At 45.4% G+C, this 26818-nt stretch overlaps 1 protein-coding gene across 1 annotated transcript in view; it reads right to left on the minus strand.

Annotated features, from left to right (window-relative positions):
* Positions 1–8008: 8008 nt before the first annotated feature.
* Positions 8009–26818, minus strand: part of LOC126065470 (L-gulonolactone oxidase) — a 50190-nt gene continuing 31380 nt past the window's right edge. The window contains exons 9-12 of the mRNA XM_049865493.1: positions 12001–12150; positions 10530–10694; positions 8903–8993; positions 8009–8137 (exon numbers count right to left, since the gene is read on the minus strand). Of these exons, the coding sequence (XP_049721450.1) occupies positions 8009–8137; positions 8903–8993; positions 10530–10694; positions 12001–12150 (535 nt within the window). The remainder of the gene's footprint in view (positions 8138–8902; positions 8994–10529; positions 10695–12000; positions 12151–26818) is intronic.

Raw genomic sequence — 26818 nt, forward strand, 5'->3', positions numbered from 1 at the left:
ATACCTGGAGCTGTGCAGTGCACAACTTGCACAACTGTGAAGAGCGGACCTGGCTACCACCACCTACTGCTCTGACAGGGATCACAGTAGAGGGTCCTGGGCAGAGTGGGAGAAAAATATAGAACAAAATTCAAATTCACAAAATAAAGACCAGACTTACCGTTTTGGTGGTGACTGGAGGAACCCCTGAGACTGTGGTCCCTGGACACCCTGCTAACTCAGAACTGAAGCCACTCCCAAAGTCCATATTTCAACCAAAGATTAGACAGGCCTATAAAACAAACAGTAACATACGTGAGGAATGTTCTTAGTTCAGTCAAGTAGACGAACCCAAATGGGCAACACCTGTCCAAAAGCAAAGACAAGAAGGCAGGAAAGGACAGGAAAACTGGGGAAATGGACACTGAGAACCAGGGTGGAAAGGGAAAGGGGCGGTGGGGGGGAGTATTGACACATTGCAAGGATTTCAACTAATGTCACAGAATAATTTGAGTATAAATTTTTGAATGAAAACCTAATTTGTGCTGTAAACTTTCACCTAAAAGACAATAAAATGAAAGAAAAAAAAAAGGTAAGGTTTAAACGAGTAAATAGTAATTTGAGTTTCTAAAAAAAGATAGAATGCACCTGGGCTAACCGAAATGCTTGAACACCTGGGCCAATTGCTTCATGCAGTCCCATTAAAAAGTCCCATTAGGTCCCCACAATTACCCTCAAGGCAAGGGTGTCTGGTATCAGAAAAGTGTGGTGTGGCCAGAAAGGCTAGGATGGGGCATGCCCAACTCCAATTCCTTGTGAGCCACAGACAATGTCGAAGAGGCCTCAGAATTGCCTGTCCCTCACTATAAACTGAAAAACTGGTGGCGTAGTAGTTAAAAGCTATGGCTGCTAACCAAAAGGTCAGCAGTTTGAATCCACCAGGCACTCCTTGGAAACCCTATGGGGCAATTCTACTCTGTCCTATAGGATGGGTACGAGTCAGAATTGACTCCAAGGCTATGGGTTTTTTTGTTTGTTTTTTATAAAGTAGGAGGGAGTGGGAGAGGTGGGGGCTGGAAAGTTGCCCAGTGCCTGCAGAGCAGAGTTTATCAGCAGGCGGTGGGATTGGAGGAGACAGAGGGCTCAGGCTTTGCTTTCCCAAAGAGCTTTAAATTAGGCTTTTGACATCATCTCTGTGGAAACTACACACACTGTCACAGAATCGCACGGACAAGACTGAAGATAAATGCTCACCAGATGATAGTACTTTTATCCCATTGTCGGGCAAGGGAAGCCCCACCCACAGAGGGGCTGAGGGCTTGCACCACTAGCAGGGGTCTAAGGAGGACACTCTCGGCAGTGGAGGATGCCAAGGGAAGTTCAAGGCCAGACCAAGGAAACCATCCATACTGCCCACAAGGAGACCACCGTTGCATGGTTGCCAGACCAAGTCAGCTGCCTCCCCAACGCTGCCAGCAAACCTTGGGCCAACTTGGCCACAGGGGGCAGGGGTGTAGAGCCCTTCGTACTCTGCTCTGAGGGACTCAGAATGGGAGGGGAGCGAAAGCCAGGCTACACACCCTCCCCATTCCACTACCTTCCTCCTGTCTCATGCCTGGGGGAGGGGAAGAGTTTTGATTTGGACATGAGACTGAAGTTCTAAAGTAAATTGGACTGTTTTATCAGCTAAGTTATCAGGGAGTAATAGAACCTGCTTGAGATGGTATCAAGTAATAGCAATGGTGGTTAGAGTGAATAAAATTGTTTTATGCTTGTGCCCTGAAACGAATTGAGACTGGTTCCAGGAACTATTCTCCACAATAAAGCATGAGGTTCAGAAATTATGAGGTAATTATGAGTGCAGTTTTAGAATAATAGTCACCATTCATTTGCAGTCATGCCGGTAGGAAGTGGCAGAGTTGGGGCTGAACCCAGGTCTGATTCTAGGGTCCATGGGGGCTTCACTGCCACCTTTTAGCTGCCCAGTACTCTACCTAGAACTTTGACAAAATGTTAGAATTTGCCAGGTATTCTATAATTGTAACAGGAGAGCTTGGAAAACCCAGGAAGTATAAAATAGTTTTAGAGAGAATCCCAAAAGAACTCAGGTTTTGAGAACTTTTTAATAGAACCAACGATTACTAAATCACTCAATCTGATAACGGTAAATACCAGATCACCTGGTCCAAATTTACCAGGTTAATAATGAACTCTCTGTTTACCTCTGAGATAGTCTCACACACTAATCTGCTTAATCTCTGATCCTAGCCTCTCAGTCATAATCGGCCTAGATTATGACATTGCTCAATGCTGGTTGGGCAACATCAGAGTATTTATACAGCTCCCTGCTCCAGTGCTCCCAGGGCTCCCAGGGCTTGCTCACTAGTCATCCAACGGTTGCCCTTAGTCAGATCCAGTCCACTCCAACATGAGGTGAGGGCTTCATCAGGCTAAGGAGGGGTGGACAGAGGTATGGAATCATTACCTGCTTGCTCTCATTTGTTTCCACCAGCACCCAGGGGACCAAAGACTGTGAACTTGACCTGGTACCAGAATTCTCCCATGACCTTATCTTTGTCTCCAGTCCTTCTTGTGCGCCCAACCCACTAAAGACGAGCAGCCAGCCTAGCTTTACTTCAAGAAGGCACATCATGGGGTGGGGGTGACGGGCAGATCACCTACTCTGTCTGACATTAATTAAGAGCCTTGAATGGAGACATTGATATCTTTGAAAGACTGCATGTATATAAAATCAAGGGGGCAGTGGTGGTTCAGTGATAGAACTCTCACCTTCCAGGTGGGACACCCAAGTTCAATTCCCAGTCGATGCACCTAATGCGTAGTCACCACCTGTCAGTCAGCAGAGACTTGTGTGTTGCTGTGATACTGAAGAGGCTTCAGCAGAGCTTCCAGACTAAAGCCGACTAGAAAGAAAATCAGCCGGTGAAAACCCTGTGGAGCACAACGGTCTGACCTGCAGCTGGTCATGGGCATGGCAGGACCGGGCAGCATTTTTTCCGCTGTGCGTGGGGTTGCCGTGAGTTGGGGGCTGACTCAATGGCAGTTAATGACAACATGTAAAACCAGGGATGCACTGACAGCATCAGAAGAAGGTGCCCATTATCCAAACTTAAGCTTCTGTCCCACCACCAGCCCACCTGCCTGAAGTGCCCAAGGTATTGATTTTAAAAAATGTATCCTGCAATTATCTTGAGGAGAGTAAAACAATATCTCTCTGTGCGTGCAAAGGCATCCATTAAAAAAATTTAGTGGATGTAAAAAAAAATTAAAAACAAACCAAATTTTCAACTGTTTTGGAATTTTCTGGAAATGCCTGGGCCTCTCGACCTCCGAAAGGCCCTGCCACAAAGGGGAAAACCAGGGTGAAAACGAAGATGAGCCAGCTTGGATATTTAGCGCAGCTGTGCTCAGATGCAGCCTTGCATTTCCTCTTTAGTCATTGGGTTCCTCCTCAAGGATCTTACTCTTGAGACCAGGGTGTCCAGTGGCTGTGAGTCGGTTCCGACTCGTGGGGATCCCGTGTGTGTCAGAGTGGAACTATACTCTATAGGAGTTTTATGGCTGTAACCTTTTGGAAGTAGATTACCAGGCCTTTCTTCTGAGGCACCTGTGGGTGGACTTGAACCTCCAACCTTTCAGTTAGCAGCTGAGTGCATTAACTGTTTGCACCACCAGGGACTCTGGGATTAGGGTAGTTGTAGCTATTTTTTCTGGCTTTCACTCTCCCCTCCTTGGGATAGCTCCTGCCTTGGCCTCCTTTTAGCTACTGGAGACCTATTAGTAAGACCTGTCTTGCAGGGTACTCGGGGACACCCCTTCTAAGTTTGAAACCAACTGTCTTGTCCTTCCATTAACCTATGTAGTGCCTTCCTCTGAGTCTCCTCCTTTTTCTGTGGCATTTCTTGTCACTTTAGGCTACACACACGGTTTAGGTCAGAGGTGCGCTGCTTTGTTTCCTTCCGGGTACCTCATCCAGGTTCAGACATCCACCACTAGGTGGCGCCGTGAATTCCTGTTTATTGGCTGACAGCGGATACCCACCGTGGCGGAATGGGACCAAAGTACAAATTCTCTTCAGTGGTGCGTGTGTCCCCAAGGTAAGTGTACTTTCTAGCCCCCCTCCCCCCCAGTCAGCTCTACCTACTCACTTTTCCCACACCAAGTGCTACCTGATTGTTTTCTGAGTTGCAAAGCCTTACCTATCTTCCAGGCTCCTCCGGTGCAGGTGGACATGGCCAATTTTGGACAATTCCCAGCCAGAGTCACCCACTAGTGAAGTGAGGAGGCTCTGTCTTGGGCCTTTAAATGTGTCCCATCTTTGTATTTGGCGAGGCCTTCTGGGCAGTGGTCACATTCCTGTATCTTTCCCTCCTTTGTGATGTGAGCAGGCAAGTGAGCTTGGCTAAGCCAGCACAGGGTTCTGGGCTGTGGAGTCAGCAGGCCTGATTTCAGAGGACAGATGCACAGTACTGAGGTAAGCTCTCCCCGCAGACACCAAGGCTGCTGCAGAGTTGTGCTGGCACCTGGGGGTAGCCAGCCTTCTGCTCTCACCATGGAACAGAGGCTGAGACCCACAGAGCTCACCCAGACCCCACTCCCTTCTCATCTTCATGTCTGCTGAGTGTAAGGGCAGAGGTGGCACCCTCAGAGAACTCACAACTTACTTGCTCCCAATTTATTTGGTGAGATTTGCAAATTTTATTTTTGCTGGCGACCTCTCACCCCAAATATAACTTTGAGAGCCACTCATGGCCCAACAGCCCTGATGAGTATGCTTTGATTTAGTTTTACACTGGCCCAGGGAGGCACCATTCCTCATCTTCCACCCTGTTTCTGCCCAGATGCTCCTGATAATAACTGTCCACTGTTAGAAGTCTAGTCTTAGAGCAGGATGCTCCAAGCCTCACACTCACAATTTTCCAAGCCAAATTTCCTAAAATTCTTAGATGATTAAAATGTTTGCCACAAGGGGGCAGAGCTGGCTTGTGATACCTCACACCATACCACACCAGTTGGTGTCAAGTCAATTCCCATTCATGGCGACCCCATGGGTGTCAGAATAGAACTGTGCTCCACAGGGTTTTCAGTGACTGATTTTTCATAAGATCACCAGGCCTTCCAAGGTCCCTATGGGTAGATTCGAACCTCCAACCTTTTGGTTAGCAGCTGAGCACGTTAACCATTTGCATCACCCAGGGACTTAGCCAATTAGAGCAGCACTAGGGCAGATGGGATCCCAGCCTGTGGGAACTGGAACAGAAGTAGCAAGGAGAAAGCAAGTAAGGAGAGACAAAGCGGATCCATACTAGCGATGCCCTCAGCGGCTCAGCTTAAGGGCTCAGTATACACCATGGAATATCGAAAGAACGGTGCACTGAGAATTTTGGGGAACGGTGACCATAGAGAGAGTAAATTACATTGATCAAAAAAAACCAGGCTGAACCAAAAAGGGCATCTGGATTCTCTGGTCATTAGAAAGTCTATTTCCAGTACATCCCCTTGCTTCAGCATTCTAGGAACTATAAGTTTTACTGAACCTCAAAGTTTCAGACTTAAGCCATTGTGCTGTGTATGCCCTTAAATGTCTATGCTTCTCCCACCAGGGTAGATGTGAGGTGCCAGAGGGGACAGAAAGCCACAGAGCCAGCATGGCGCTCCTTCCTAGAACACAACTCTAATCTAAATATTTGGAACATAAAATATTAATTAACATTTTAATACATAATGGAATGGACTACAAAATTCATTGACTTTAAGAATAAAATATAAGCTATCCAAAATATAGGGCTGTGAGACATACTTGGTTGAAAAGTTTGAAGACGATGTAGGTAAAACTGCCTTTCCTAACTTGCTGTGTGACGCTGGACAAGTTTCTTTGCCTCTCTGAGTTTCCTCATCTCTAGAACATGATGTAATTTGGGCTTGATTTCCAAAGCCTCATGGTTTAGCCTCCTATGTTTTCTTTTTTATTAACTTCATCAATCCCTTGCAAAGACTGAATTCCTTTAATGTATCAGTCAGAGTTCTCTAGGGAAGCAGAGCCAAAGGAGATTTTATATATACACACACACACCAAGAGATTTAAGGAATGGGCTCATGCAACTCTGGGAATGGCAAGTCTGAAATCTGTAGAGTGGACTGACACGCTAGAAACTCAGGCAGGAGTTGATGCCGCAGTCTTGAGGCAGAATTTCTTCTTTCTTAGGGAAACCTCAGTTTTGTTCATAGGGTCTTTTAACGGATTGGATGAGGCTCACGCACATTAACAAAGGTACTCTCCTTCACTTAAAGCCAACTGTTTGTGGATGTTAGCCACACCTACAAAATACTTTCACAGCAACACATAGATTGGTGTTTGATTGAATAACTGCAAACAATAGCCCGGCCATGGTGACACAGAAAACTGACCACCACACCTTGTAATACCTACTTAAGGGTAGGTTCGGCTTCCTGCGGTGTGACCTCTGAAGGGCCGTGTGCTTGGTTTAATGCTGTTATCACTCTCTTCAGATTCCTAGTAATTTTTAAACAAGGGGCCCTGTATTTTCATTTTGCACTAAACCAAAACCCGGTGCTATCGAGTCGATTCTGACTCACACTGGGTCCTGCAAATTGTCTAGGTGGACTGCTTAAGAGTTAGTCCTTGCTCTCAAGGCTGTAGACCCAAGTCTCCTGGCAGAGCCACTCCCTGAGGAGGCTCAGTCTGGGCAGGTTTGACAGTCCTTGTTGCTATGCCACTTACTTGACACTCCATCATATTCTCCCTTGTATTGTTATTTAACATCCTATGCACCTTAATCTTGTCTTCCTAAACTAGAATATAAATTTCTTGAGGGCAGGAGCCTGTCTTAAGGTTTGTAATTCCCCAAAGCACTTGGCACATAGCAGATGTTCAACAAAAGCTTGATGAAAGAATGACCACAGTGTGGTAGGTCAGAAGCAAGCTGGAAACCAGGTTTATAAACAAGAAGAGCATCTTCTAGGCAAGTCCAAGACCTGCTACCCCAAGGAGGAAAGCAAGGGAATCGGTGAGCCTCCTAACGAGTTACCATGGAGAAGAGCAGAAGGGAACAGAGTGAATGATTCTTGGTTTTTATTAAAAAGAAGGGGGTGGAGGGGAGGATGAACAGGTGAAGCACAGGGCATTTTTTAGGCAAGTGAAGCTATCCCCATGATACTGTAATGGTGTATACACGACATATGTATTTGTCAAGGCCGTAGGGCTGTATACCACCAAGAGTGAACACTAATGTCAACTATGGACTTCAGTTAATAGTGCATGGATACTGGCTCATCAGTTGCAACAAATATAAGATGTTACTAATAGGATAAACTGTGGGTGGGTGGAATATGTGGGAACTCTACTTTCTGTAAACCTAAAACTACTCTAAGAAATAAAGTTGTCATAGTTTGCTAGTGCTGCTGTGACAGGAAAACCACAAGTGGGTAGCTTTGATGAACAGGAATTTATTTTCTCACAGTTAGGAAGCTATACGTTTGAATTCAGGGTACTATCTCTAGGGGAAGGCTGTCTGTCCGCTCTGGGGTAAAATCCTTGTCTCAGCCTCTCTAGTGTTCTTTTCTGCGTTCCTTGGTTCCTTGGCAACCTCCATGTGACATCTATCTTTCCCTCATTTGTGCTTCCTGGCTTCTGTGCCTAATCTGCTCCTTTTTATATCTCAAAAGTGATGAAATTTAAGACACTCCCTACACAGACATGACCTCATCAGCATAACAAAGAAAACCCTGTGCCCAAAAGGGGTTGCATCCACAGATATAGGGATTAGGATTCCAACACATATTTTGGGGGAGATCCAATTCAGAGCCAGGCCCATCATTTGTGGGGTTGGAGGAGTTGCGGCCGCTGCAGCAGAGGGGCCGAGAATAGAAGCTCTGCTCTTTGGGCCAGTGAGCCACTGAGCCTTCAATCACATCTGGTGGGGGGGGCTAGGAGGTTGGGGGTAGGTGAAGGGAGGGGGTGTGGGGTGGTTTGTTTTTTGTTTCTGCTTCAGTAGAACACTTTCTCCAGATATGCATTCAAGAACATCCCACTGGGGTCCAGTTTTTCTCGGATGGCACAGAATTTTGGAAAGGCAGGATACATTTTCTCAAAGTCCTTCCGGGTGCAGTTGTGGGCCTGTGAAAGCAACCAAAGATACTGCAGGCATCATCTCTGGAGCTGGCATTCAGCAGGGCTGCAAACCAGGCACACACATATGTGTTCATGTGCCTGTGCACAGGACACCCTCAATACAGATACACACATAAACACATAGACACACAGAGATACACACAGAGACACACATACAAACATACACATGCAAACACCTACAAATACACACAGACACACACAGGCATAATATAGAGGCACAAACAAAAAGGAGGAGGAGGCTCTTGGAAAATAAAGAAGTAAGGTGTTAGAATGTACCATTAAATCCCCCATTCCCATTCCCACCTGACAGTGTGGTATAGGGGAGAAGGTTCTGGCCCCAATTCTGTAGCTAACGAATAAGTGAGTTCTTTCACCTCTCAGAGACCCCCAGTTTCCTATCTGTTAAATGGGCTTACTGATCCCTGCCTTATCCTGCTCATAGGGTCTCCATGAAAATCAAACATACTAAGGATGAGAAATTTCTCTGAAAACTTGGAAGTATCAGTTGCACTTGAGGGAATCGCAATCAATGGGCTATTTGAACAAGAACACAGAAAGAGGAATGGTCTGGTTAGGTTGGTGGAGCCCCCTTCTCTCTGGGACTTGCTCAGTCCCAGTATTTCCCGACATTCTGGCACTGGGCAGCCAGAGGAACAGAGGGAATTGAATTGCCACCTGGTTAACCTGTGGCTCACAAGCTGCTGCCTGGCAGGATGGCCCCAGGGTAAGCCTCTGACTGGCAAGTCCTACCTTGGCCCAGTGGGGTCTCCCGCCAACCTTCTTCATGATGGTCTCGTAGGCCAGCCAGTAGTCCAGCCGTGGCACGTCCTTGCCATAGGGCCTGAGAAGGAGCAGAAGGAGGTGAGGCCCTAACCCTGCCCTGCGCCATCCCCACAGTTATCCAGCACCTACTCTGTGCCGCACCCAGCACTTGGCGCTGACATGGAGGTTAAGACATGGCTCGGCTCGCTGCGGCTACCAGTGTAACAGGAAGGTAAGACACGGACGGGGCAACGCAGTAACTCAGGGGTCTTTTGCTCATGTGTTCCCAGAAGAATTTGAAAACTTGTGCATCCTCTGACATATTTTTTAATTGGCATCTGAAATTTATCATAAATTTAAATAATTTTGCAGAATTTTGTACATATGCATGTATGTATCACTTTAAATATATTTTTGACAAAGCCTGGGAATTTATGAACAACGTCACCATGTAACCTAGTTGGCAAAGCCAATCAGTCCTCAACCCCCAGCCAATCAGCCAAGTCAGCACTGCCATAAAAAAATCTGACTTCGTTTTTTAAAAAAATTCAAATAAGCATGTTAATATACATCTCTGTGACAGCTTTATCACTTCTGGATTTGAGTTCCCAGGTAGGGAGAAGGTAGATAGGTGTGCAGACAGACAGATGAGCCCGAGCCTTGCCACAGTGTGTCACCTATATAAAACAAGTCTCTGCCCTTTCAATACGTCTTTGAGAAACTTTCTTTTCTGGCTTTTGTGGGACTCCCCTCAGGAACCGTGCATTCTTTCAACATCCCTTGGAATCCTAGAAGTTTGAGGCTTTATATTCTGGACAAATATCCCGTAGTAAGATTCAGAACAGGCAGGAGGCATGTTATTCTTTTGCAAAGTCAGAGAAGGGCTATTATGAATGAGAGGTGGGAAAGGAGAGGCAGCAGTACACTATATCTCAGGCAGGAAATTTTCTGAAAAGAACATATATGGAAACCAAGGACCTGAACATGGAGTTGCTTAACCTATCCATGTACATGTGCCTCAAGAGAAGACCATTTCGTGAGCAGCTAAGAAGAAGACAACCGCAGTCCTGCACCCCGAGTAGCAGCCCAGTGCCTTGTAGAACTGGTCAGGTTGGCAAATGTACCCACTGCATCCACAACAGGCACCTAGCATCACTTGTGATCCTCTTCCCTGCTGAATTTGAACTTGGTCTCAGAATCCTACTCAACACGGCGTTCCAGGCTGTCAGTATCATTGACTAGAGTAGGCTCATGACAGAAAACATATTTGTCATTCTATAATACCAGCTTCATAAATGGCACTTATTAATACTACTTATTAATATACTTATTAATAAGTACATTTAATGTTATTTTAACATATAAGATATTAATAATTATATTACTATAATATAGGCTAGAAAATGGAAAATGCCATAGGAGTGTAGAGAAAGTGCTATAGAAACTCAAAGGAGAGAAAGACTATTTCCTGCTCCCATAATCAAGGAAGTCTTTCTGGAGAAAGTGGCATTTAAACTAACATAGGAAGATTGGTAGTGTGGACTGTGGGGAGGGGCCAGTTTCCCACCCCACCCCACCCCACCCCACCCCCTTGGTGGGTGATGGAGCTGGTCACCTGTACATGATGATGTTCATGTAGCAGCTGTCCCTCTGGAAGCAGGGACTCAGCAGGATGTCATCCCCCCGGGTGAAGCGCACCTCCACGGGGTAGTGGGCCACCACCTTGGGGTGGGCCTCCAGCGTGGCCTTCAGCTCCAGCAGGGCCTCCTTGGTCTTCTCTCTGCACTCAGCCCGGGCGACAGAATCGAGACCTCAGGGGGCTCACACTGGCCCCTGCACAGCCTCCCAGACAAGTGGGGCCTCAGCTTCACTCAGACATCCCCAGCCACAGGGGCTCCTAGCCCTTGGGAGGTCCCTTCGTTGTGGCTGCTCTAAGTCCTCCTATGGGGTATGGAGTCTGAGCATGTGCCTCCCTGGAAAGTCTACCTGCTGCTCCTGGTTTGGCCCCCTGGGCCCCGCTGAATCAGTGGTTCTTCTCAGATACTGGCCACACACGTACAAGTCCCCAGGCCTCCTCTTCTTTAGACAGAGTAAAGCCACATGCGGGGGACTGCACTCTGATTCTAATATTTCCACATGGAAAATTTGGTGGCCCAAGCCCTGAACACAATTGCCACGGCATTCCCTGAATGCCGAAAAACACCCCCTCCTTTTCCTGGAGAAGGAGACAGAGAGGGGGAATTTATGGAGAAAGCCACTGTTAGGATCGGAGTTGGGGCTACAGACCTATCCTTAGGTCCTTGCTGGAAGGCCCCCTCCCAAGGCAGGGCTCCTAACCCCAGAACTGCCCACCCGGGACTGACAAGAAGCTTGGCCAGTGCTGAGTGAAGTACACCAGTCACAAAAGGACAAATATTATATGATCTCACTTACAAGAAATAGGCAAATGCATAGAGATAGAAGTTTATTAGTGGTTAGCAGGGGTGGTGGGAGGGGGAAAGGGGAGTCACTGTGTAAGAAGCACTGAGTTTCTTCTGTTTATGGTGATGGAAATTTGTGGATATTGGCAATGGTTGCACAACATGATTAATGTAATTGGTGTCATTGAATTGTACACATGAAAAATGTTGAATTGGCAAATGTGTTATCTAAAATTTTACACCAATTTTAAAAAAAAGAAAAGGCTTTGTTCAGGAAGTTCCACATTCCAACTGCAAGCCTGTCATCACCCTATGTCATGGCCGGAGGGGGACAGACAAGGGAGAGTAGAGGGACTCTGTGGCTGGTTGCCCTGAGGTAGAATGGCCCGGTAGAAGAAGCACTGCCTCGGAGTCTGAGGTTCTGCTTCTGCCACTTGCTAGTAATGGCAGATTTTAGACTCTCAGAGCCTCAGTTTCTCATTTGTAAAAAGGGACCTGACAATCCACCTGGGAGGGCTGCAGTAAGGATCCTGTGTGCTGATGGCCAGAAAGGGTGTTCTTTGTCACTATAAAGAGCTGCCCCCATGGGAAGGAAGATGAGGACAGCTGTTATTTGCTACAGCTTCTGACCCACCTGTAGTCAGGCCACAGGGCACAGCCCCCTACCTGGGGATGGCCCAGTCCTGCACGTGCTGCTTGAAGCGGCACTCATAAGTGAAGATCTTGTGGCTGAGGTTGCTGTTCTCCTTCTTCCCGGTGAACAGGAACCAGAAGAAAAAGCGGTTGATCCAGCCCACGAGGCACGGCAAGAAGGTGCTGTAAAAAACAGGGCAGGGGAGCTGCAAGGGGTAGGCTGAGGGCAGGGGGTTGGGGGGCACACAACAACTATAAGATTATTGTCGTTGTTAGCTGCCATTGAGTTGGCCCCTGTGCATGGCAACCCAGGCACCATGGAACGAAACACCACCTGGTCCTGCGCCATCCCTATGATCAGTTGGATATCGAGCTGTTGTGATCCATAGGTTTTTTTTTTTTATCTGTAGGGTTTTCATTGGCTGATTTTTGGAAGTAGATCGCCAGGCCTTTCCTCCTAAATTGCCATAACACCCAGCATTTATTAAGCACTAGCCATGGGCCAGGCACTGGGCTGAGTTCAAAAAGAAAACAACAAAACCAGACCTGTTGCTGTGAAGTCAGTTCTGACTCATGGTGACCTGGTGACCCCGTGTGTTATAGAGTAGAACTACTCCATAGTTTTCTTGATTGTAATCTTTACGGAAGCAGATTGCCAGGTCTTTCTTTTGTGGAGCTGCTGGGTGAGTCTGAACCACCAACCTTTAGGTTAGTAGTGGAATGCAAACTGCTTGCACCGTCCAGGGACTTTACAAACCAGGGCCTTATTCTTTACATACTCTGCCACTTTCTTCACTTACCTATGGCTTATAGCTAATCCAGCCCATATGAATATTGCTCTCAATCAGTCTTTTTGTAGCCGCATGGTAGTTCAGGCTATGGATAGTCCACATTTCACTTCACCAGCCACAACCAAACCCACTGCCATCGAGTCAATTCTGACTCATAGTGACCCTATAGGACAGAATAGAACTGCTCCATAGAGTTTCCAAGGAGCGCCTGGTGGATTCGAACTGCTGACATTTTGGTTAGCAACCATAGCACTTAACCACTACTCCACCAGGGTTTTCTTCATTTCACCATTTCCCACTAATGGCTATTTGGGCTGTTTTCAGTGTTTTGCCACTACTGCCACACTATAAGGCGCCCTGGTAGCGCTATGGTTAAGCACTCAGCTGCTAACTGAAAGGTCAGTGTTCCAAGCCACTCTCCACTCTGAGGGAGAAGGATATGGTAGTCTGCTTCCATAAAGATTACAGCCTTGGAAGCCCTATGGGGCAGTTCTACTCTGTCCTATAGGGTCACTATGAGTCAGAATTGGCTCAATGGCAATGGGTTTTGATCACACTATAACAAATGTCTTTGTGCCTTACCAGATTGTTGGGGCAAAGGGTAAATTGAGTTTTAATTTCACAGGTTACTCCCAGGTTAATTTCTAAAAAGACTAGTAATTTTCCCACTTCCACCTGGCCATCATTGGAAGCCTTTTGAAGACATGATCCTTGTAAGGATTAAGTGGCCAATGAGGCCAACATTCTGGAATGGGGTCTCAGTTTATAGATTCTTGTCCCCAGGAATGAAGCTAGACCTGCTCAAGAAATCACAACAGGAGAGTTTTGCACCTCTAGGGCCAGAAAGGATCTGTCTTCTGGCTTTTTGCTCTAGGAAACTCATCAGGATGTGTTCTTCAGAGTCTATACATAAACATAGACACACACATGCATGCCCACGCACACACACGTATATACAAAAACACAGAGATTAAAGTTCTTTTTATTCCTCATTATAAAAGAACCTAATGTTCCTATAGACATTTTGGAGAACCAAGGAAACAAAATCAACATTCTTAATGTTGGTGCAATATCAGACTTAATGCCCATGGTATCTGCCCAAAACGAGGGGAAGGAGGAAGAGAAAGTACTTGTTTACTGAACTGTGGGCTGGCCACTTGCCCCACTTGCCTCACTCACTGCTCGAGTGGTGTGCACTGTTTAACATTCATGCCTGTGTTTGAGGTCGCTCTTGATGGATATTGAAGTCCACACTCTTCCCACTACATTCTGTGCACTCAAGACTCGGGGAAACAGAAAGACAGAGGGGCATGATGCAAGGAAATGGATAATTCTAGGTGCACCCTTGAATGTGTGCCCTGCAGGCCATAAACTGAGTGGCTCACAGGCAGCCTCAGAGAGGCCAACCTCAGATTTGTAGCCAGAAGCTTTCTGGGGGGAGAGGGGTGGGCGGGTCCTGAAGTGGTCAAAGGTGGCAAAGGTCCAGAGGCTCCTTGTGGGGAAGGCCAGGAGGAGGCCTGTCCAGTCATTCTATTCATGAGCTCAGCCCCTGCCAGCTCTGGGCCCTGGTGGAGCGAGCTGCCAAAAGCGGGAGGGATGGGGCTGGCCAAGGACCAAGGCCAGCACAGGGCCTTGCTGAGCTGAACCGGCTCTAACCACCTCCACTTACAGATCGTGCCCCTTCTGGAGTGGCTAAAGATCCATCGTAAAATTCATTCTAGGTTGGTTGGGATTTTTGTTGTTGTTCTGGCTAACATGTGAATGAATCAACGGCTCTGGGGTCCTCTGGGCCTGGATCGCCAGCAGCGAGTGGGCCTCTTACTCTGGGTTTGCTGGCAAGGTCCTTCTCCCTCCACCTCCTCAGAAGTGGCCTCTGCCCAGACACTCAGCAGGCCAGGCTGGGCAGCTATTGCCCCCTCTCACAGGCCCTGTCATCTGATCATCTGCTATCAATCCATCCCATAGCTGCTCAGAGACTTAAGGCTCTGCAGGGTTACAGATAACACCAGTGGATCCAGGGCCTTGTGTTCTGCCCCCGAAGTCAGGCATGAGGAGCCATGGCCTCTGTATGCCCTTCTAGGAAGGGAAGGAAGTAACATCTAATGAACACCTAGTGTGTGTACTTTACATTTAACCTTGTCAACACCCCAATTCTTGCTAAGAACTCTACTTTACATAGGAGTAAACCACAGCTCAGAGAGCCTAAGAGATTTATTCAAAGTCACGCAGGAGGTAAATGAGGGGAGCTGGGTCAGAGTTCAGGTCCCTTTGACTCCATAGACCAGGCTTCTTCTACTACTCCTACTACCCCAAGATGCCGGAGTTCTCCTACTCAGATATGGGTACGTGCTGCAGGGGTGGAGTGGGGTGGGGGTGGGGCTCTCTCTCTCTCAAGGTAGGTGCTTTCCGGTGTCTCAGAGGCCAATCCTGGCCATAGGGGAGCCTCCACTGTTCTCAGGGCACAGCATGTTCTAACTATGGGAGCTGATGGTTAGAACAGCTTGGCCTGGCTCATCCTTCAGGATCTGTGCCTAACAGGAAGCCTCCTCTCCATCCTTCTCAGATGGCTGCCATCATCACCACCATCACCACTACCCATTGCCCTCTACTGAGGACAGGGACCAAGCCTTCCATTCAGTGTTTCTTCCACAGATATCTCTGAGCCTCCTCAGTGCCAGGCACTGGCTGGGGCACAGGGTATTGAGTAGTGACAAGACAGACACAGTCCCTGCCCTCACAGGGTCACAGCCAGTCTTATCAGGGAGCAGACACTAAAGCACCAATTCCCCAATTCATTATTTACATTTTCATTCCTGCATCCACCAGCACATAGGTCAGTGAACAGCCGGAGCTGGGGGGGATGAAGCAGGGTGGATATGGTTTCCTGAATCCACTAAGTCTGGGCCACAAGGCCTGAGCTCAGAGGCTGTGGAGCTGTTGTGGAGTGTCAGGCCCATGGCTGACATGTGGCAACAGTGATTTACAGCCCAATTTATTTGGGTGCTCACTGGGCACAGATCCCGCAGACACATGCACATAAAGCTGTCAAGTTGTTGGCGATGGAAGCTGAGCCCAGAGAGAAGACCTGACAGGGCATTTTCCACTCTCTCAAAATCCATAATCTGGGCAAAGGAATGGCCTTCCGGGGCCGGGGTGGGAGGGGGAAGGGTGGGGGAAGGGGCAGGCACCCTGACCGCTCCTTGTCTGTTCCTGCTCAGATTGAAGTAAGCCACTTCTTGTGTTTCACTTTCCTAACATCTCCAAGGCAATTCGTTTTCCTTCTAGTTTGGTGTCTGTCCCTAATCTTGGGATCCAACTGATATCACCGATAGCTCTTCTACTCTGGGGAGGGGCTGGTCCCCTGAGGGAAAGGGGTAGGCTCTTCCTTTGACACATGGATTCAGACACAGTGGCCAACTTTCTTAGCCACATCCAGTACTGACATGCATATCAGCCTGGAAGCACCAGGGCTCTGCTGTCACTGCTATCTCTGCCAGGCGGTGACTTAAGAAGGAACAGTACACTCCAGCCCATGATTCAGCTGGTGTCAGCGAGGCCTGGGATCCAATCCTGACTCATCATGCATCTGCTGGTCACCCTCTGAAAATACCTCCCTAAGCCTCAGTTTTCTCATCTGTGAAATAAGGATGATGCCTCCTACCTCCTCAGGGTGTTGCAAAAATTAAATGGAACAGCGCCTATCAATACCCAGGGCAGGCCTGGAATACGATAGGCACTCAGCAAACTTAAACATTTTTACCTACTAATAATAGCTGTAGACCCCTCAGGGAGGGAGTGGACAGGATTGATGTTTGCAACCGGGGTTGATATTATGAGGAAAAAAAATTCAAAATGTGTTCTTCCTCATCAGTCTCTGAACCTTAGGGCAGCCTAGGCTGGCAGCAGGCTGGCTGCAGTAGAGAGAGAGGAAAGAGGGTCTCTAGCCTGGCTGGAGAGTTCCTGATGGACTAGAGCCCAAATCCTGGCTTTTCACCTATTAGGTGCCCCCCCTTTCCTTTCGGGCTGTGGCAACAGTGAAGAAATTCAAGGTCATGTGTTAGGCAGGGTATCAGGCCCTAGATGAGGTCATGGTAGCTCTATTTTATCATAAGGCATCTATAGGAGCTCCTGTAAGATTAGTTGTATTTTTGTAAAAAAAAGATATATATATATATTCACACACACACACATACATATGGGTAAAATATTGAATGAGGCAGGAAGCTTCAAAAGAAGATGGAAGAAATATACAGAGCCACTGTACCAAAAGCAATTGGTTGACATTCAACCATTTCAGGAGGTAGCATATGATTAAAAACCAATGGTACTGAAGGAAGAAGTCCAAGCTGCACTGAAGACACTTGTGAAAAGCAAGGCTCCAGGAATTGATGGAATACCAACTGAGATGTTTCAACAAACGGATGCAGGGCTGGAAGTGCTCACTAGTCTATGCCAAGAAATTTGAAAGACAGCTACCTGGCCAAACAACTGGAAGAGATCCATATTTAAACCTATTCCGAAGAAAGGTCTTCCGACAGAATGTGGAAATTATCGAACAATGTCATTAATATCACACACAAGTAAAATTTTGCTGGCAATCATTCAAAAGCTGTTGCAGCAGTGTATCGACAGGGAACTGCCAGAAATTCAAGCTGGATTCAGAAGAGGACATGGAACAAAGGATATCATTGCTGATGTCAGATGGATCTTGGCTGAAAGCAGAGAACACCAGAAGGATGTTTACCTGTGTTTTATTGACTATGCAAAGGCGTTGGACTGTGTGGATCATAACAAATTATGGATAACATTGAGAAGAATAGAAATTCCAGAACACTTAATTGTGCTCATGACCAAGAGGCAGTTGTTCAAACAGAACAAGAGGCTACTGTGTGGTTTAATGTCAGGAAAGGTATGCATCAGGGCTGTGTCCTTTCGCCACACTTATTCAATCTGTATGCTGAGCAAATAATCTGAGAACCTGGATTATGTGAAGAAGAATGGGGCATCAGGTTGGTGGAAGTCTTATTAACAACCTGCGCTATGCAGATGCCACAACTTTGCTTGCTGAAAGTGGAAAGGATTTGAAGCACTTACTAATGAAGATCAAAGTATGGCTCTTCAGTATGGATTACACCTCAAGATAAAGAAAACAAAAATTTTCCCAATTAGACCAATAAGCAACATCATGATAAACAGAGAAAAGATTGAAGTTGTCAAGGATTTCATTTTACTTGGATCCACAATCAGTGCCCATGAAAGCAGCAGTCGAGAAATCAAATGATATACTGCATTGGACAAATCTGCTGCAAAAGACCTTTTTAAAATGTTAAAAACCATAGATGCCACTTTAAGGACTAAGGTGTGTCTGACCCAAGCCATGGTGCTTTTAGTCACCTCATATGCACATGAAATCTGGGCAACAAATAGGGAAGACTGAAGAAGAAATGACACCTTTGAATTATGGTGTTGGTGAAGAATATTGAATATACCATGGACTGCCAGAAGGACAAACAAATTTGTCTTGGAAGAAGTACAGCCAGAGTGCTCCTTAGAAACAAGAATGGTGAGACTTTGTCTCACAGACTCTGGACATGTTATCATGAGGGACCAGTCCCTGGAGAAGGACATCAGGCTTGGTAAAGTAGAGGTTCAGTGAAAAGGAGGAAGACTCTTAACGAGATGGATTGACACAGTGACTGCAACAATGGGCTCAAGCATAAGAACAATTGTGAGGATGGCGCAAGACCAGGCAGTGTTTCGTTCTGTTGTGCATAGGGTCGCTATGAGTTGGAACCAACTTGATGGCACCTAACAACAACGTATATATACATACACACATATATAGATAGAGAGATAGAGCCCTGGTGGTGCAGTGGTCAAAGTGATTGACATAGCCAAAAGATCAGTGGTCTGAAACCACCAGAGGCTTTGCAGGAGACATGTGCGGCAGTAGCCTCTGTAGAGATTTACAGCCGCCTCTGTAGAGATTTACAGCCTTCTGGAGAGATTTATATATGGCCCTGGTGGTCCAGTGGTTAAGAGCTTGGTTGCTAACCAAAAGTTCGGCAGTTGAAATCCACCAGATGCTCCTTGGAAATCGTTATCAGGCAGTTCTACTCTGTTCTTCAGGGTCGCTATGAGTCGGAGTCGACTCGACAGCAGTGGGTTTGGGTTTTTTGGTTTATATATATATATAAGTATATATATATACACACACGCACACAAAAATGTGCAGTTATGTAGTTATACCAAACCCACTGCTGTCAAGTCGATTCCAACTCATAGTGACCCTATAGGACAGAGTAGAACTGCCCGATAGAGTTTCCAAGGAGCGCCTGGCGGATTCGAACTGCTGACCTCTTCGTTAGCAGCGGTAGCACTTAACCACTATGCCACCAGGGTTTCCTATGTAGTTATAGATACATATAAATGGTTGTAGTTATGTATATATAGGTACAGATATATAGGCTCACCCTTGGACTAAATTCATGCTGACCAAGTAGTATTAGGCACTGAACCGTAGGCAGATGCCCCCAGCCAGGGCAGTGCTGGAACTGACCTTTATGTCCCTATTTGGGACTAGAATCTACAGCTATGCATGCAGCCACCTTCCACTCCAGACTGAAACCTCTATTGCTTTATCCAAAACCAAACCCGTTGCCATCGAGTTGATTCTGACTCATAGCGACCCTATAGGACAGAGCAGAACTGCCCCATAGGGTTTCCGAGGAGCAGCTGGTGGATTCGAACTATCCACTTTTTGGTTTGTAGCCAAGTTTTAATCACTGTGCCACTTGTGGTATCACACTTGTGATAACACCCCAAAGAAATGGCTGCTTATATATTTTCCAAACATCATTCAAAATTCCAGAGCTAAGACCAGTTCTGTTGAGCTGACTCTGATTATTTAGTGAAATTTAGAAATTCCTCCTAGTTTGAGTCCTTTCAAAGTTTGTCCATTAAATATTTATCCCCTTTTCCACAGGCCTTGAACATTTCACCCATTTATTCTTCCATTTCACCAAGTAGTCCCTTTGTGCTAGGCCCTGTACTGGTGTTGGCAATATGAAGATGAAGGAGGCCGTCTTCCTAGTCCCTTCTAGTTGGGAGCCAGAGGAAAAAGCCTAGAATTATGGTGCAGCGGGTGGCTTTGTGGTTTGCATAAAAAGTGAGGAACACAAAGAGGGAGTATCTGTGTGGCTTGAGTAACCCAGAGAAGGAATGGGAGGTCTGAGCTGAGCGTGGTGGGGTGACTGGGAATTTACCAGGTGGATCCTTAAGGGAAAGGCCTTCCAGGAAGAAGGAACAGCAGGAGCAAAGGCTTGGTCTCAGAAATTCTGCAATGAACTCTAATTTAGTTCTGTGCTTAGCAGGGCGGGAAGAGGAAAGTGTTAAAGAGTGCCAGCCCTGGGATCAGATGCACTAACTCAAACTTTCTGATTTAAAAACTCATTATAAAACTCCAGTAATAAAGATAGTGTAGAACTGGCATAAGGATAGACATACAGATCAATGGACTATAATTGAGAATCCAGAAATAAACCCTCACATTTATAGCCAATTTATTTTTGAAAAGGATAACAAGATAATTCAATGGGGGGAAGAATAGTCTTTTCAACAAATGGTGCTGGGACAATTCAATATCTACATGCAAAAGAATGTAGTTGGACCCCTACCTCACACCCTGTACAATAATAAGAGAAATGTAAAAGCTAAAACTATAAAATTCTTAGAAGGCAACATAGGTATAAATCTTTCTGAACTTGGGTTAGGCAATGGTTTCTTAGGTCTAATACCAAAAGCACAAGCAGCAAAATAAAAAATAGATAAATTGGACTTCATCAAAATTAAAAGCTTTTGTGCTTCAAAGACACAGTCAAAAAAGTGAATAGATAACTCACAGAATGGAAGAAAATATTTGTAAATCGTATATCCGATAAAGGATTTATATGCAGAATATATCCAAAATATATAAGGAATTCTTATAATTCAATGATAAAAAGACAATAACTCAATTTAAAAATAGGCAAAGGATTTGAATACACATTTCTCTAGAGAAGATATACAAACGGCCAAGAATCACATGCAAATGCAAACCAAAACCATAATGAGATGTTACTTTACATCTACTGTTGTTGTTATTAGGTATTGTTGAGTTGGTTCCAACTCCTAGAGACTCTGTGTGTAACAGAATGAAATGTTGCTTGCTCCTGTGCCAGCCTCACAATTGTAGCTAAGTTTGAGTACCTTATTGCAGCCATTACTACATCTGCATCTACTATGATGGCTTAAATAAAAAAGACAGACAATAATAAGTGTTGGTGAGGATGTGGAGAAATTAAAATCTTTCACACACTGCTGGTCGGGATGGAAAATGGTACAGCCACTCTGGAAAACCTTTGTCAGTTACTCAAAAGTTAAACATAGAGCTACCCTATAACCCAGCAATTCCACATCTAGGTGTATAAAACCAAAAAAAACAAACCCACTGCCATCGAGTCGATTTCGACTCATAGCAATTCTACAGGGCAGAGTAGAACTGCCCCATGGAGTTTCCAAGGAGTGCCTGGTGGGTTCGAACAGCCGACCTTTTGATTAGCAGCCATAGCACTTAACCACTATGCCGCCAGGGTTTCCTCTAGGTATATACCCAAGAGAATTAAAAACATGTCCATACAAAAACTGTACATGAATGTTCACAGTACCATTAGTCAGAATAGCTAAAAACTAGAAAAAACCCAAATGTCTATCAACTGATGAACGGATAAACAAATGTGGTATATACATACAATGGAATACTATTCTGCCATGAAAGGAACAAAGTATTGATAGATGCTACAATATCGATGAACCTCAAAAACATTATGCTAAGTGAAAGAAACCAGTCACAAAAGACTGCACATTGTATGATCCAATTAATATGAATTGTTCAGAATAGGCAAATCCAGAGGCAGAAAGTAAATTAGTGCTTGCCAGGGGCTTGAGGGAGGGACTGAAGAGCGACTGCTAATGGATTTGGGATTTCTTTTTGGCGTGATGAAAATGTTCTAAAATTAGATTGTGGTGATGGTTTCTTAACATTCTGAATATACTTAAAACCACTGAATTCTACACTTAAAAAGGTGAATTGTGAGGCATGTAAATTGTACCTTAATAAAGCTCCCATTTGCCTATAGTCCGGGGGTGGTGTGACCTAATTTGTCTCCAGAATAACTAGCCTGGCTGCTGTGTGGGAGGGTAGGAATAGAGGAAGGGAGACGAGAAGGGAAGCTGTGTGGCAGTCCAAGAGTAGACAGTGATGAGTGTGGTGATGAGATGTGGATGCAGTCAAGATATACTTAGAAGGCAGACTAGATATGACCTGGGGACAAATAATCTACAGATGCACTCTGGCATCGCCAAGTTGGCTCTCCAGGACCCTTAGGCAGAGCTTTCCTCTTTGAGCAAAGAGCCAGGGGAAGCAAGAAGCAGAGAAGTATAATTCGCAGTGCTTGTAGTGAGGGTAATAGCCCACATATATTGCACTCTCTCTGTGTTAAGCATCGGGCTAAGAGCTTTACATTATCTCATTTAATCCTTGAAACTCTATGAGATCTATTCCTTACTATCTCCATTCTACAGGTAAGGAAACTGAGGAATGCACAGGTTATGTAGCTTGCCCCACTCTGCCCGGCTACAGGGTGGCATATTTGAAGTAGGAATGTGAAGCCAAGGAGTTGAACCTCAGGGTTCAGGTAATAATCACTGTACTTTCCTGCTATAAAATGCTGAGATTGAGTCTCTCTAGCAAAAAATCCACCCAGGTTACACTCATCCACCAAGTGCCCTTGTCTGTGCCAGATGCTTTGTTAAGAGGATGAATCAGACTCAGGCAGCTCCCTCAAGATGCTCCAGCCCTGTGAGACACTCTGGGTGTACACAGGAGACTGTGGAGCTTTGCTCGGCTTGGGAGCAAGTAGGGAAGACCTCCTGGAGGAGATGAGATGTGAACGTCAGAAAGGGACAAAATGAAATCCTAGGCAGAAAGATCCCTGTTTTTTCCCCCACCATTGGAAAATTGATTCAGAATAAAGCTCCATGATGGGAACATTCTCCGTGGGGTACACATTTTATGAAAATTATACTGTGCCTTGCTCCCATTGCCATATTGGGAATATAAGTCTACAGTCCTGGCATCACTGGGCTACTCTGTCTTTGGAAGTGACTTTGACCAAGGGTCCGTCTAAGATAAACCCTTATTAAGAAGCCTAGAGAACTAGCCCCCCATGCCTGAGGACACCTGCTATTTATTTGTTCTCAGCTCTGGACACTTTTAATTATATCTTGAATCCATCCATCCATCCACTTCTCTCCATCTCTACTGCCACTACCTTGCCATAGTCATCATTCATATGGATTACTGCAGCAGCTCCTCCCTACCTCTATTCCTGCTTCTTCCAATCCATTCTCCACACTATAGCCACAAGGGTCATTGTAAAACACTCCCTCCTTAAAACCCTTCTAATGACTTCCTACTAGCCCTTAGCTTGGCCTATAAACTCTGCATGACCTGGCTCCTGTCTCCCTGCTGTCCTCACATATTACATAAGTAGGCAAATGCAATGACAAGACATCTCTTTGTCCATTTACAAAGTCTGAGAGCTTCCATGCCAGGTCCAACTGCATCCCCATCCTAAGCCTGCTTTCATACATGGGCTGCTGCACATTACTGGGGTATGCCAATGGGGATACTACACCAGGGTGTGCCCAATAGGGGTATTTACACTGACTGGGGTGTGCCAAATGGGGATACTTACATGGGAAACAAACAAACAAAAAACGTGATTTATGACATCCTGCGGAAAGGTTCTGGGATGACAGAGGTCAGAGAGGAGTTAGGCCAGGACTTGAGTCCTCATGGGGAAGGTTCTAAGATCCCAGGGAGAGGAGAAAATGAAGTACTCACAGCCCTACACTGTGGAATTTCCCTTAAATCACAAGGACTGTCACTGCAATTCCCAGAGCTTCAGCAAACACCTCTCACCAGCCTTCTATATAACAGACAAACTGCGGCCAGGAAATGCAGGGAAACTGAGCGGTGAAGGGCAGACAGGAACATGAACTCAATATAAATTTCAGCAAAGGGTCAAGAACAACCAAAACACTTCTGGAAAAAAAAAGGGCAGGGGGGGAGTAGGGGAACTTACTTTAACAGATATCAAGCCTTATTATAATTATGACAGTGTAGACTAATGATACAGACAGAGATGGCAGAAACAGGCCCACATATATGTGGAAATTTGGTATGCAAGATAGGAAAGAGAACAGATCACTGATGTAAGAACGAATCATTAAATAGTGCTAGGAAGAGGCGGGGCCAAGATGCCAGAATAACGAGATGCTTCTGGCGATCCCTCTCACTATAAAGACCTGAAAAAACAAGTGAAACAATTATATTTATGACAAGCTAGGAGCCCTGAACATCAAAGGCAAAGTTAGAAAACGGGCTGAGTGGCAGGGAGAAGATTTACCGGACCTGAATCAGTGGGATCCCTCAGGCTGCATTCCTGGGAGTGACTGTGGCAGGCTAGTAGTAGTGTTTGGTCACAGTTTCCTCAGGGAGAAACAGCCAGCTGCACTGCCTACTCACACCTCCAGAACCAGAGAAGAACGGCGCTCTCAGCAAAAGCTAAGTACTTGCATATATTTTACCACGCCTCACCTCCCCAAGGTGGCTTCGGTGACTGTTGATTTCTCTGGGCCTGAGACAGGCCCTCTAAGCACCATGAGCCATTCTCCCAGCCTTGGAGAAGGAATAAGTTCACAATTGGCAGGAAAGATAATTTTCCAGCTACACTAACCTGGAAAGCTCAGGACAGAAGCGGCCCCTACCAAAGCATAAACGGTCCGTGGACTTTGAATAGCTTTCCCTCCTGCACGGACCTGTGTGGGCCTATTTCAGGAGAATAGGCCCTTGTTGGCAGACTGCAACTGTTTCAGCTGTGTGGTGGAGAGGTGAGTGTTTGATGTTTGAAACCACTTTGCCTGTTAAACAGGATACTCGCCTACCCACCTTAGGAGCCTAAGGACTGGTGGCCCCACTCAGGTCACCCAGCCACATGCGACAGAGGTCCAAGGATAACTGGTACCCCCGGTCCTTACAACCAAAAGCATTGGGTGCCCAAGGTCCATCTGCAGAACCCACCCACCTGTGCATTCTAGGGAACAGGGATGTGCTTTCCTCACAGACACTCAGAGATGGTTGTCAGCCCCCCGCCTTGTTCAGAGGGTGACCCCCTGCTGCAGCCTGATACCGGTACCTACGCCAGTCACCCCTGCCCCTCTAAGACTGTAGGACAGAGCCTGTACCACACACTCGATGACCAACTACCTGGACACTTGAGCTCAATCCACACAAGAAAAGTGAAAGGACTCCTAGGCTGATATACATGATAGCAGCTCTAGCCATCTGGTGACAGGACATCAGAGCTTCAAAGAAGAAAATAATCAAGCTAGCTCACTCAAGCAACCCATCTGGGCATATCAAAACAAAACAAAGCAAGCAGCTAGGATACAGTAAGCAAACATAAAACAAACTAGTACAATAGCTTATAGATGGCTCAGAGACAACAGTCGATATCAAGTCACATAAAGAAGCAGACCATGATTGCTTCAACAAGCTCTCAAAATAAAGAATAAAGGGATCTTCTGAATGAAGGTGGCTTCCTGGAATTACCTGATGCAAAATACAAAAGATTAATGTACAGAACTCTTCAAGGCATCAGGAACGAGATTAGGAAGGAGATCAGGCAATACACAGAACAAGCCAAAGAAAACGCAGATAAAGTAGTCGAAGAAATTAAAAAGGCTATTCAAGAACATGATGAAAAATGTAACAAGCTGCAAGAATCCATAGAGAGACAGCGATCAGAAATTCAAAAGATTAACAATAAAATTACTGAATTAGACAACTGAATAGAAAGTCAGAGGAGCAGAATTGAGCAAGTAGAAGGCAGAATTGGTGAGATTGAAGATAAAGCACTTGGCACCAATATATTTGAAGAAAAATCACATAAAAGAATTTTAAAAAATGAAGACATCTTAAGAATCACGTGGGACTCTAACAAGAGAAATAACCTATGAGTGATTGGACTACTAGAACAGGGAGGGATAACAGAAAATACAGAGAGAATTGTTGAAGATTTGTTGGCAGACAACTTCCCTGATATCATGAAAGATGAGAAGGTATCTATCCAAGATGCTCATCAAACTCCACATAAAGTAGATGTTAAAAGAAAGTCTCTAAAACATATTATAATCAAACTTGCTAAAACCAAAGATAAAGAGAGAATTTTAAGAGCAGCTAGGGATAAACGAAAAGTCACTTACAAAGGACAGTCAATGAGAATAAGCTTGGACTACTCAGCAGAAACCATGCAGGCAAGAAGGCAATGGGATGACTTATATAAAAAATTGAAGGAAAAAAATTGCCAGCCAAGAATCATACATCCAGCAAAACTGTCTTTCAAATATGAAGGTGAAATTAGGACATTTCCAGATAAACAGAAGTTTAGGGAATTTGTAATACCAAGCCAAAACTACAAGATATACTAAAGGGATTTCTTTGGTTAGAAAATCAATAATGTCAGGTATCAACCCAAGGTTAGAACACTGGACAGAGCAATCAGATGTCAACTCAGATACGGAAATCACAAAAATAAATCAAGATTAAAAAAACAGGAAAACAGTGATGTTACTATGTAAAAGAAGACAACAATAGAGCAATAAAGAGGAACTAAGGAACGTAGTCATAGGTCTTTCATATGGAGAGGAAGACAAGTCAATATAAAGAATAAAAGTTAGGTTTAAACTTAGAAAAATAGTGATAAATATTAAGGTAACCACAAAGGAGACTAATAATCCTAGTCATCAAAATAAAATACAAGAAAAAAAAAAAAACAGAATCAGCAGAAACAAAATCAACAACAATGAATAAGAGGAAAAGACAATATATAAAGATAAACTACTCAGCATAAAAAATTAGGTGGGAAAAAGAAACTGTCGACAACACACAAAAAAGA

Source organism: Elephas maximus, chromosome 22 (assembly GCF_024166365.1).
Source record: "Elephas maximus indicus isolate mEleMax1 chromosome 22, mEleMax1 primary haplotype, whole genome shotgun sequence".
NCBI lineage: Eukaryota > Metazoa > Chordata > Mammalia > Proboscidea > Elephantidae > Elephas > Elephas maximus.